Source organism: Toxotes jaculatrix, chromosome 13, assembly GCF_017976425.1.
Source record: "Toxotes jaculatrix isolate fToxJac2 chromosome 13, fToxJac2.pri, whole genome shotgun sequence".
Classification (NCBI taxonomy): Eukaryota; Metazoa; Chordata; class Actinopteri; family Toxotidae; genus Toxotes; species Toxotes jaculatrix.
The window spans coordinates 25,284,041-25,297,248 of NC_054406.1; the positions used below are offsets into that span (position 1 = coordinate 25,284,041).

The following is a 13,208-nucleotide window of genomic DNA, read 5'->3' on the forward strand; positions in this document are numbered from 1 at the left end:
TGACTTGATCTAGAGCATTAAGGTTAGTGTGTGGATAGTTTTTTAATCTTTGGGTGTTTTGAATATAGTATGCTCATTGTTCAAATGTGTAGCTGTGATAAGGAGCATATAGAAAACACACTACTGCAGATGTTTTATAGAATATTATTTTTTTATCATTATTTGCAATACAGTAGAGTTTGATGGTGTCAGCTTATGTTTATTTGATTATAGATTCATTTTATAAATATTGACCTAGTGTTTTTTCCTGTTGAAAAGAAAGAGAAATGTTATTATATATGTTCTTTACTTACCTGTAAAAGAAATCTGGAAGAAAATAAGATTAAAAGAAAAAGTTAAATTTGTAATATGTTGCATCTAAAGAGATTTTGTAACTTTGTGAACAATTTTGAAAACAATACAATTCTCGATCCTGCTGCCAGAGAGGAAGCTTCGTGTTTGAGAGTCTTTATTAATATCTCCCCTTTTCAGGGTGTAACATAAGCACACGAGATCACGATGTTCAGCCCAAAAGTGTTTGGGCACACACACAAAAAGTAGCTGTTTTAAATATTTCCATCTTACCTGGAAAAAGGAGAACAGGGTAGAGCCTGGTTAGTACTTGGATGAGAGACCTCCTGGGAATACCAGGTGCTGTAAGCCTTTTACCTCCATCTTTGATTCAGAATAATCAAAAACCATCATCCCTAAACTAGTGTGGTTCATTTACGTCTTACTCAATATTGGACAGGAATGGACCTAGTAATCAGATGCAGTAACATCCTTTATCAGATGATGGATAGTCAGAAAATTCTCGTCAGGTGGATAAGGTGATTTTTGATTGGTTCTTGTGCTTTTATTTGTAGAGAAATCCAGATGGTTAAACACTGGATTTGTTAGTGGCGTTTTAGCATGTATAAAGAGACTTTTTATATGGGTTGGTGTTGCTTACGGCCATACCACCCTGGGCACACCTGATCTCGTCTGATCTCAGAAGATAAGTAGAGTAGGGCCTGGTTAGAACTTGGATGGGAGACCACCTGGGAATACTAGGTTCTGTAAGCCTTTTATCTCCATTTTTGATTCAGAATAAACAAAAAACATCATCCCTAAACTAGTGTGGTTCTTTGTTTTTTCCTCAGATCTTTCAGATAAACTGTGGCAGCATTTTAGTTTGAACTGAATCAGCTCAGTTGTCCCAAAATTCAGAGAAAGACACTGATGTTCATAATGATGCTTTTAATGTGAAAGGACAAGATCATGATTTGAATCTTAACAAAGTAAAAGTCAGCAACATTTTTCTCCTGTAATAATCGTAGCTTCCATCTTTAAAGGACTGGAAGAGGAAGAAGTTTACAAGGAATCATTTAGAAGAGTTTAACAAATAAACTGCTTTAATACATGAATCTAAAAAGGTGTGTGTGAGTGAAAGAGACAGACATGTACAGACTGAACTATCTGTTCAACAGTGAGAGAGTTTCTCTAACAGGAGGAGACTCTCTCTGCTACACTCTACACAGAGACACTGAGGAATCAAGCCACCAGAACCCAAACCCTGGATACAGAGGTTCAGTGAATGTGGTGTTGAAGGTGTAGAGGTGGATCAATGAGTCAGAGGAGGCTCTGTAGAAGGACAGAGAGCCAGCAGGACAGTCCAAATACACTGCTACTCTGTGAGAGACAGAGGAAGATGATGAAGAGGAGAAGGAGGAGGAGACAGATGTCTTTCTGTTATTGTGCCAAACAGAGTAACCACCATCAGAGCAGCTCAGACTCCAGGACTGATCGTTCTTTCCAAACAAACAGTTTTCTGTGCCTCCTTTCCTTCTGATTCCTCTGAAACTCAATGATATATCAACTCCTCCTCTCCACTCGACCTCCCAGTAACAGCGACCAGTCAGACCATTACTACACAGCAGCTGAGGCCACTGGTCAAATCTGTCTGGATGATCAGGATATGACTGATCCTCCCCCACATGTGTCACCTTCCTGTTGTTGTCAGACAGTTTGAGCTCTCTGTTTACTGTGTTTGTATCGATGGTGAGTTCACAGAAATCTGATGGAGAGAAGAAGAAACAACACAGCTGCAGTTATTGATCTATCACCTGATCATTGATTGACACTTTGAAGATGGCTGAATGTGAGCTGCTTTGTTTTCAGGAATCAAATGAAAACCACACTTACACTTCCTCAGACCTGGTCTCAACCATCGGACTCCACCAGGCTCCACCCTGAAAGGAGGAGAGGGGTCAGACCAGCACATTCTCTTTCAGCATGCAAACATGGACATTACATGGCTCTCATACACAGATGGTTTGATTATTCTGTTCATTCAGCAAAGATTATAAAGGACCTGGAGTCCTTATCTTGGAATTATACAGAGCAGGGAGGTGACATGGAGGAAAGATTTCATCATTTGTCTTCTCCATTTGATATCACTTTTGGTGTCAGACACAACATCAGCTGTGACACACTAAATGTTTCCAGCTCTTCCTCCTCTATCACACACTGTCTGTGGCTGCAGCAGGCATCTCCATACCTGAGGCTGTCCAGTCTCCAGTGTGGATCCTTCAGTCCAGCAGACAGCAGCTTCACTCCTGAGTCTCCTGGATGATTGTAGCTCAGGTCCAGCTCTCTCAGATGGGAGGGGTTGGAGCTCAGAGCTGAGGCCAGAGAAGCACAGCCTTCCTCTGTGATCAGACATCCTGACAGCCTGCAGACACAAACAAAATCATATAGGAACCCTCTGTCAACACCTGCTGCTCTGTTTTGTTTTCTTTGTTGTCCATGTTTTTGTTTTTGGTTCTGGTCCATTTTGGTCCAGATTCAATGTATTTAAGGCAAATTCCTTAAACATCATCAGTAGGATTAAAAAAATCAACAGCTGAAGCAAAAACAAGAGAAATGATGAACAATTGTCTGAGTCTAGAAAGTTCTGCTGAACTTTAGTTATATTTACTTTGAACAATCCTGCACAAGTTGGCTGTTTATCCACTGATGTAAATCAGATATGAGCAAATCATCATCTAAACAGGTTGATGGATCCTGACCTGAGAGTCTCCAGGGTACAGTGTGGACTCTGTCCAGCAAACAGCAGCTTCACTCCTGAATCCTGCAGGTCATTGTTACTCAGGTCCAGGTGTCTCAGACTAGAGGACTGGGAGCTGAGAACTGAGGACAGAGCTTCACAGCTTCTCTCTGAGAGCTTACAGCTGCTCAGTCTGAAGAGGAAACAATGAAGAAAAAGTCAAATAACATTTGTGTTGAAAGGACAATCAAAGGAACAAAACTCTGATGAGTTTGTTTCACTTCATGTGTATTTGTCCAGTTACTTCTGAACCACTAAAAGGGCTGAATCTCAGTTCTTTCTATACTGATATCAACCTGCTCAAATTAAAGCTGAGACTTGGCTCTTTAATGTAGGATCCATTATTTTAATTCAGATTCAGTGTGCTGAAGCTCAGTTGAGTCTGAAGTAAACAATAACTAACCAAATACTTCAGGTCTTGACTGTAACCGTGTTAATGTTGGTACCTGAATTGATTTAGTTTGAATCCTCTGATAAAATAGTGTATTAGTTGTAAGTACAGGGCAGCTGTGTCTCAGCAGGTAGAGAGGTTTGTCCATTAATCACAGCTCTCCTCCTCAACATCAAGTGTCCTCAGGTTAAAAACCTCAACCTCAAACATCAGCACCTTGTACGGTAGCTGGCGGCCATCAGTGTGTGTGAATGGGTGAATGAGAGGCAGCATGTAAAGAGCTGTAGGTAAAAGTTCTATATAAACGCAGCCATTTATCAGTTTTTGAGGTTTAGTGAAATTTGATTCATGATTTTTGAGTCAGAGCATTCTTATACTAAGGCTGTCACCATCATCTTTGATTGAATTTGCCACAGTTACAGTTGATCAATTATAACTCATTTGAAAACCTTGTTCTTAGGTTTTCTCATCCAACCTGGAAAACATTACAGCCCGTTCAATTTGTTATAGTGTACCTCCCTCCTGGGCCGTACTCTGAGTTTCTGTCTGAATTCTCTGAGTTTTTATCAAGTCTAGTTCTCAGTACAGATAAAGTCACTATTGTAAGTGATTTCAATATTCATATGGATGTTAACAATGATAGCTTTAGCTCTGCATTGATCTCATTATTAGACTCAGTTGGCCTCTCTCAAACTGTAAATAAACCTTCTTAAAACCCTCTTAACCACACTCTCGACCTTGTTCTGTCATATGACACTGAGATTGAACATTTAACAATCTTCCCACAGAATCCTCTTCTATCAGATCTCTGTTTAGTTGCATTTGAATTTGTATTATTGGACTACACACCATTAGACAAAATGTCTTTACTTGATGATGGTGGTCTATCTGATGGTGCTGTACCTCATTTTAAGGAGGTGATTCCATCAGTACTTAACTCAGTGTCATGCTTCAATATAACAGAGGACTCCTGTGCTGACTTCAGTCCCTCTAAATTGACCATCATGTCATCATGTCAACAAAGTTGTTGTGAATGACACTTGACTCTATTGCGCCTCTAAGAAAAACGACAGTGAAACAGTTTGCTCTGTGGTTTAGCTTACAGGCTCACAAATTAAAGCAAACTACATGAAAAGTTGACAAAGTACAAGTATCTGTACTTGTCTTGTTAGATCTTAGTGCTGCATTTGATACCACTGACCATCACATCCTACTACAGACACTAGAACATTTAATTGGCATCAAAGGAGCCACACTAAGCTGGTTTAGGTCTTACCTGTCAGATCGATTTAGAATAACTTCCTTATATTTGATAACAGCATTATAAGACAAATATCTACTGTAGCTAATTTTTTTCCCAGATGCTGTGCAGTTCATTATTGTAAATTCAAATGTTATTAAAGAATGTTGAAATAAAACAGGGTTCTGAGGGAATACTGTCATATATTCAGCTTCTGTGCCATAGGTCAGTACAAGATCAAGGGTGTGATTAAAACAGGGAGTTGGTTTGTTAACATTTTGAAAGAAGCCAATTGAGTCTAATACTGAATAGAATGCAGTCTTAGAACTGTCATTGTGGGTATCTACATGAATAATAAAGTCACCCACTATAATTGCTTTATCCGTACTAAGCACTAAATCAGATAAAAATTCAGTGAATTCAGACAAAAACTCTGAGTAAGCAGCAGGTGGACGATACACCACAGCAAATAGGACTGGTTTTTCTGTCTTCCAATTTGGATGTGAGAGGCTGAGGATAAGGCTTTCAAATGTGCTATAACTAGACTTAGGTCTGGGATTAATGAATAAACTTGAGTGGTAGATTGCTGCCACTCCTCCTCCCCGGGCTGTGCCTCGAGGAGGCAGACGAGGAGGCAGACGGGGAGCAGACACAGTCTCTATAGCATAAAGGGAATTGTTGGAATGGTAAGAATCATGGGAGAGTGACAGCTCTAGAGAAACTGCAGGTAAACGTGTAGGACTGCAACTCTGCCACTGAAATCAAACTTAATGTTCAGTCCTGATCCAGGAAAAATGTCTTGCTTGGTCCTGGTCTCTATCCTGCAGATCAGCTCAGGAAATCCACAACTAAACACGGATTCAACTGAAAAACAACTATTAGTAATTTTGGAAAATGATCAGCAGCAAAATCACATACACACAATGTAATACTACTACTGATAATAATAATAATAATAATAATAATACATTATAAAACCCAGCGAAACTTTACACTACAACAATATTTGCAGTTAATGGACTGAAACATGTCAAACCAACAGTGTGGTCCTTTAAGAATTTGCTCATTAACATATTTAATATGTTAACATTCAACTCAATGAGAAAAGACCACAATTTACAAACTGTGTTAAAGATCAAAACACACACACACACACACACACACACACACGGACATTTCCTACACTTCATTTAGAAAACATTAGTCTGCTGACTGTGACAAATACCAGTGTGTGAGTTCTGAAGGTTTCATTGAAGTCAACAGACATTATTCATGACAACTGACTGAAATGAAGTGAAACTGAAGGAATAATTCTTAGTCTGAGAGAAGAAAAAGTCACAATATGGAACAACAACTATTTCAAATCTCATTCATTCATTTATTCATTTGTTCATTCAAGATGAATGGATTCAAGTTCTGGATGAAGATAAACCAGGTTCAGTTCTGGATTAAAGATCTAAGATCTACAACAGTAACAGTGAACTGACCTCAGAGTCTCCAGTCTACAGTGTGGACTCTCCAGAAAACCACACAGCAGCTTCACTCCTGAATCCTGCAGCTTGTTGTTGACACTCAGGTCCAGGTGTCTCAGATGGGAGGGGTTGGACTTCAGAGCTGAGGCCAGAGAAGCACAGCTGATCTCTGACAAACTGCAGGAACTCAATCTGAATAAAGAATAAATCATGTGGATAAAAATCATTTCTAATCCAATCAGATATGTCCTAATCAATGAGCTTTCACTAACATGAGTAGAGGGACTTTGTCCTTCTCTTATTGTGGATCATCATAATGTCAGCCTTCTACACACATCATCCAAATGTCACCACAACATTCATACAACTATTCATGTCAACACAGATTCATAACATGCTGCTGAGCTCAGTCAAGTCTGGAATTAGAAGATAAAGATCAAATCAGACATGTTGGACTAAAAACTGACTTTGATTCACCACTGAAATGGATCAAACTTCAAATGTTCAGTCCTGATCCAGGAAAAATGTCTTGCTTGGTCCTGGTCTCTATCCTGCAGATCAGCTCAGGAAATCCACAACTAAACACATATTCAACTGAACAACAACTATTTGATCCCAAATTACAGATGGATTTAATGGAAAACTTTGGAAAATGTTCAGCAGCAAAGTCATTATAAGTATGTCAATATTACTACTACTGATAATAATAATAATAATAATAATACATTTTATTTGTTGGTGTCTTTCCAAACACCCAGCGACACTTTACAATACAACAAGATTTGCAGTTAATGGACTGAAACATGTCAAACCAACAGTGTGGTCCTTTAAGTCTTTGCTCCTTAACACATTTAACATGTCAATTCAACTCAATGAGAAAAGGCCACAATTTACACAATTTACACACTTGTGTTAAAGATCAAAACACACACACACACATACACACACAAAACACTGAAGAACTGACATTAGTCCTGACACTTCACTGAAATGAACTTCAAGTGTTTTTCAATTGATTTGTACAAATATTAGTTCTGAGGATCTTCTGTATATTGTTGTAATAAAAATGGACTTTGAACAACTCACACTGGACATTTTCTACACTTCATTTAGAAAACATTAGTCTGCTGACTGTGACAAATACCAGTGTGTGAGTTCTGAAGGTTTCATTGAAGTCAACAGACGTTATTCATGACAAATGACTGAAATGAAGTGAAACTGAAGGAATAATTCTTAGTCTGAGAAAAGTCACAATATGGAACAACAACTATTTCAAATCTCATTTATTCATTCATTCATTCAAGATGAATTGATTCAAGTTCTGGATGAAGATAAACCAGGTTCAGTTGTGGATTAAAGATATAAGATCTACAACAGTAACAGACAGTGAACTGACCTCAGAGTCTCCAGGGTACAATGTGGACTCTTCAGTCCAGCAGACAGAAACTTCACTCCTGAATCCTGCAGATCATTGTTACTCAGGTCCAGGTGTCTCAGACTAGAGGACTGGGAGCTGAGAACTGAGGACAGAGCTTCACATCTTCTCTCTGAGAGGTTACAGCTGCTCAGTCTGAAGAGGAAACAATGAAGAAAAAGTCAAATAACATTTGTGTTGAAAGGACAATCAAAGGAACAAAACTCTCAGTTTGCTCTGCAGCTCACAGCAAACTAACAGACCTGCATTTGAAAACTGGGCCAAACATCAAACACAGATTTGTTGAGTGAAGCAGAAATATCAGCTCTTTATCCACCTGCTAACCAATGAGGAGTTTCTACATTGATGATCATCTTTCATTGGCTCTGATTCAAATCCTTTCTGTTTTATTCTCAACAAGTTGGAGACATGACAGTTAAATATGACACAATCAGTAATAAACAGACATGTACAGTTATATATATATATATATATATATACACACACACACACACACAGTAAAGGCCAAAAGTATTTGGACAGTTAGACATGTTTTGATCTTCAGGCTCTCAGCACATTGACTTTAAAATATAATAATGGATACTACAGTCAATGACTGCAAAGGATTTTACACTAAATATTAAATCTGATGAGTTTGTTTCACTTCATGTGTATATGTCCAGTTACTTTTGAACCACTAAAAGGGCTGAATCTCCCACACAGTTCTTTCTATACTGATGTCAACCTGCTCAAATTAAAGCTGAGACTTGGCTCTTTAATGTAGGATCCATTATTTTAATTCAGGTTCAATGTGATGAAGCTCAGAGCTCAGAGATGATGATAAGGAATTAAAGAAGAGAAGAATTTATTTTCCCTCCTGCTGAATAAAATAGCAGAGTCTTTATATAATGATGAATAAATCCAACTATCTATACACTTACAGAGCTTTGTTAGAGGCTTTGACAACTGGCAGCAGCTTCAGAAGAGCCTCCTCTGAAGCAGAGTATTTCTTCAGGTCAAACACGTCCAGATCTTTTTCTGATGACAGTAAGATGAAGACCAGAGCCGACCATTGAGCAGGAGACAGTTCATCTGTGGAGAGACGTCCTGAACTCAGGGACTGTTGAATCTGCTCCACTAGAGAACGATCATTCAGTTCATTCAGACAGTGGAACAGGTTGATGCTTTGCTCTGCAGAGGGAGTCTCTTCAATCTTCCTCTTAATGTACTGGACTGTTTGCTGATTGGTCTGTGAGCCACTTCCTGTCTGCGTCAGCAAACCTCGTAGGAGAGTCTGATTGGTCTGCAGTGAAAGACCCAGGAGGAAGCGGAGGAACAAGTCCAGGTGTCCATTTGGACTCTGTAAGGCCTTGTCCACAGCCCTCTGGTAGAGCTGTGTTGGATCAGGTTTGTCTCTGGACAGTTTAGACCAGTTGGAGGTTGATTGTTCTTCTGACAGCAGATTGACTCCAGAGTTGATGAAGGTCAGATGGACATGAAGAGCAGCCAGAAACTCCTGAAGACTCAGATGGACGAAGCAGAACACCTTGTCCTGGTACAGTCCTCTCTCCTCTTTAAAGACCTGTGTGAACACTCCTGAGTACACTGAGGCTGCTCTGATATTGATGCCACACTCTGTCAGGTCTGATTCATAGAAGATCAGGTTTCCTTTCTGCAGCTGCTCAAAAGCCAGTTTTCCCAGAGACTCAATCATCTTCCTGGTCTCTGGACTCCAGTGTGGATCTGTCTCAGCTCCTCCATCATACTTAACATTCTTCAGTTTGGACTGAACCACCAGGAAGTGGATGTACATCTCAGTCAGAGTCTTGGGCAGCCCTCCTCCCTCTCTGGTTTCCAACACATCCTCCAGAACTGTAGCAGTGATCCAGCAGAAGACTGGGATGTGGCACATGATGTGGAGGCTTCGTGAAGTCTTGATGTGGGAGATGATCCTTCTGGCCTGCTTCTCCTCTCTGAACCTCTTCCTGAAGTACTCCTCCTTCTGTGGGTCAGTGAACCCTCTGACCTCTGTCACCATGTCAACACACTCAGGAGGGATCTGATTGGCTGCGGCAGGTCGTGTGGTTATCCAGAGGCGAGCAGAGGGAAGCAGTTTCCCCCTGATGAGGTTTGTCAGCAGCACATCCACTGAGGTGGACTCTGTAACATCAGTCAGGATCTCAGTGTTGTGGAAGTCCAGAGGAAGTCGACACTCATCCAGACCGTCAAAGATGAACAGAACCTGGACCTCTTCAAACCTGCAGAATCCTGCTTCTTTGGTTTCAGTAAAGAAGTGATGAACAAGTTCCACCAGGCTGAACTTTTTCTCTTTCAGCACATTCAGCTCTCTGAATGTGAATGGAAATGTGAAGTGTATGTCCTGGTTGGCTTTGTCTTCAGCCCAGTCCAGAGTCAACTTCTGTGCTAAGACTGTTTTCCCAATACCAGCCACTCCCTTTGTCATCACTGTTCTGATTGGTCCATCTCTTCCAGGTGAGGCTTTAAAGATGTCTTCTTGTCTGATGCTTGTTTCTGGTCTGGCTGGTTTCCTGGATGCTGTTTCAATCTGTCTGACCTCATGTTCATCATTGACCTCTCCTGTCCCTCCCTCTGTGATGTAGAGCTCTGTGTAGATCTGATTCAGAAGGGTTGGGTTTCCTGCTTTAGAGATCCCCTCAAACACACACTGGAACTTCTTCTTCAGAGTAGATTTAAGTTTACGTTGACAAACTGGAACAACATGTCCTGAATGAACAAACAAGAAACAACATCAATGACTGTTTCATAAAGAAAACATGACATGTTCATCCCTCTAAAGAACACACATGAACATATGTCCCTCCCATGTCTTGAGATGTTAGTAAATGTCCCATTTGTCCATCATGTTGAATCTTCAGAGAAATCCTCTTACTGCTGTGCAGACAGTCAGCCAGCTCCTCCTGCTTCATTCTCCTCAGGAAGTTCACTGTGATCTTCACAAAAGCCTCTCTGCTGCTCCTCCTCTGCTCTTCATCCTCACCGTCCAACACCTCCTCATCCTCCCTCTGACTCTGTGAGCATTCTGGGTAATCTGGACTCACAACCTTCTGAATCTTCTTCAGCTCCTTCTTCACAAAAGTGACAATGTTCTCCTCCAGCAGCTGGAACAGAAAACTATATGAATGACACAATCAAAGTAAAACCATGGAGCCAAACATCAGATCCATGTTGGACACACTGACAATCCACTGCTCTAAAAAGTGCAGCATGGAGATTATTGTCAACACAACAGATGTCAAAGTAGTTGTTGTCCATGTACAGACCTTAAATATGGAGTCCAGGTGTGTTTGATGCTGCTGGGCAGACTGAGCACTGGGAACCTCTGAGCTCTCCTGGTCCACTCTGTGGAGGAATCATGAAGAATTAGCTCACATTATGTTTGCAGCATCTGTGAGCGTTTTATGCTTTGTACACAAACAGCAGCTGCTTTTATGTTCTGTGGTGACTGTCCTGATTAAAGCAAACACTACTGTGCTGTGACATTCTCAATGAGAGGAAACAAGCAATCAGTTCTGTACCTCATGACCTAGAGTCATCACAACAAGTCCACCTTTTAAATGATGAGTTTTAAGGACTCACACTGGGTTTGACAGAAGTCTCACCTCTGCTACAGGACACTAACACAAACACTGGAACTGGATAGGTGCTGAGTTACAGGGAGTTTTACTTCTGATATGAATGACACATATAAGAACATAAGAAGTGCTTTTCTTGAAAAGAGAAACATCAACTTTGCCACTAAAGCCTGTGTTTCAGCCTGATCATGTTCATATACTGTGTCATTCATGAAGCCTGGAGACAAAACACAATCACTTCATCTTTCATAGAAGACCAGTTATACAGGACAGCTGTCTGATACATTTTAAACTCAGCTGCAGCTCACTTCTTTGCAGCAGAGGGAGGCTGTCCTTTGAAATTAATGTGGTGATGCTTTGACGTATCACTCTTCATGGACACACAGCTGGGCTCAGGTCCAGGGAAGTCTGGTCTCTGATGGATCCTGGTGAACACAGAGATTAAGACCATCAGGGACATGGGGACAGGGACAACATACCTATTATTCATACAGTGTTCTCATAGTAAAGAAGAAAGCATGTAGTCAGTTGCAGCTCACTTTTTTGCAGCAGAGGGAGGCTGTCCTTTAAAAGTAATGAGGCCACGCATTGACCCGTCACTCTTCATGGACACACAGCTGGGCTCAGGTCCATATTCAGGTCCAGGTCCAGCAGAGTCTGGTGTGTGCTGCTGCTCTGGCCTTCAACACAACACACACAGAGCTTTGAGTGTGAACAATGATGGTGCAGTGATGTGAGTGCTGAGCTCTGACATGGAGAAGAGTCATGGACAGTTAGAGATCCTCATCTCACCTCTGAGCTTTGGTCTGGATCTCATGGTCCCCACACAGACTGCTTTTAGGGGGAGGGGCTCCCTCCTCTCTGTCCTCACACTGATTCATGATGCTGAATTCACATCCACATCAGCTCACACACACTTTCTACCTTCATCTGGAGAGAAAACAAATCATTCATCTGCACATCAACTGAAATCCTCCTCTCCATCATTTGTCCTGTAGAAATATCAGCTGCTCCTCCACTGATTGGCTCTTCTTTCCTCTTTCATATCAGTGTCAGTTGAATGCAGTCAGACAGCAGTGTGAGGCAGAGGAAGCTGCCATCAGCTGCTGTACTTCCACTGTCAGTCCACTAGATGGGGTCATGAAGCTGCAGTGAAGTGCAGAGCAGCACACACGAGCATTTCCATTCACTGACACACAGACAGACTGAGATCCACTGGTTTTATCCGACACAATCTAAAAATCCTGCTTTCTAATTTCACTTGAGTTAAAGTCCATGAGTGTAATAAGTAAAATATGCTTCAACTGTCAAAAGTGAAAGTGCTGATCATGCAGAACAGACTCATTTGGTTTTGATTTCAAATCTTAATCTGAAAAGTAACTGTAGCTGTGAAATAAATGTAGTAAAACAGTGAAATATTTCCCTCTGAAAAGTTGTGAAGTAAAAGTATAAAGAAGCAGAAAATGGAAACACTGGAGCTTCAGTGCAGCACTGCAATAAAAGTTCTGAGTTACTTTACACTACAAAAGTATTAGATTCCAAACAACTTGTACATGCTTTTCAAAATAAAAGACTGACAATTTCAATGAAGCTGTTACAATAATATTAAAATTTTTTTTTAAAGGAAATCTCTTTCATTTAATCATTGATTATGTTTAAGTACAATTTTACATAAAGAACCGAGTTCCTTGGAGGAGGACCAGAGGCCTGTGTTATGAAGCAGGATTTGGGTTTGGCACGGTAACTTCAGGTTCAACAACAACTCAATGACAGAAAATGTAGTTACAGTTGCAGTTACTGTGGTGATTTAGTTGGTCAACTTGAAAAATGTTTTATCTGCTTGGATCAAAAAGTGTAACAGCTTTTATTCAGTGAACGTTCTGTATCTCCAACAGACTAAAACCTTAACTTCAAATGTTTTACATGAATCATCATCTCCATCATTTCTTCTGTAGAAATATCAGCTGCTCCTCCTGCTCTGAGAAGGAGGCCCATGAGTCCATGTCTGTT

The 13,208-nt window shown here is 40.6% G+C and overlaps 1 protein-coding gene, 1 long non-coding RNA gene and 1 pseudogene across 2 annotated transcripts; 1 reads left to right on the plus strand and 2 right to left on the minus strand.

Annotated features, from left to right (window-relative positions):
* Window positions 1–925: 925 nt before the first annotated feature.
* Window positions 926–1,044, plus strand: LOC121192511 (annotated as a pseudogene).
* Window positions 1,045–1,386: 342 nt separating this feature from the next.
* On the minus strand, window positions 1,387–10,961 carry LOC121191843 (protein NLRC3-like; the record flags this gene model as incomplete). Its single annotated transcript, XM_041053295.1, has 7 exons — window positions 1,387–2,035; window positions 2,164–2,210; window positions 3,030–3,200; window positions 7,567–7,740; window positions 8,526–10,329; window positions 10,496–10,724; window positions 10,887–10,961. Coding segments are annotated over 7 exons (3,051 nt in total), but the record flags the coding sequence as incomplete, so codon positions are not given.
* Window positions 10,962–11,567: 606 nt separating this feature from the next.
* LOC121191863 lies at window positions 11,568–12,037 on the minus strand. The gene is made up of 3 exons (XR_005895146.1): window positions 11,991–12,037; window positions 11,738–11,878; window positions 11,568–11,623 (listed from the first exon to the last, which is right to left on the minus strand). It is a non-coding gene; the product is annotated as an uncharacterized LOC121191863 (long non-coding RNA).
* Between the last annotated feature and the right edge of the window lie 1,171 nt (window positions 12,038–13,208).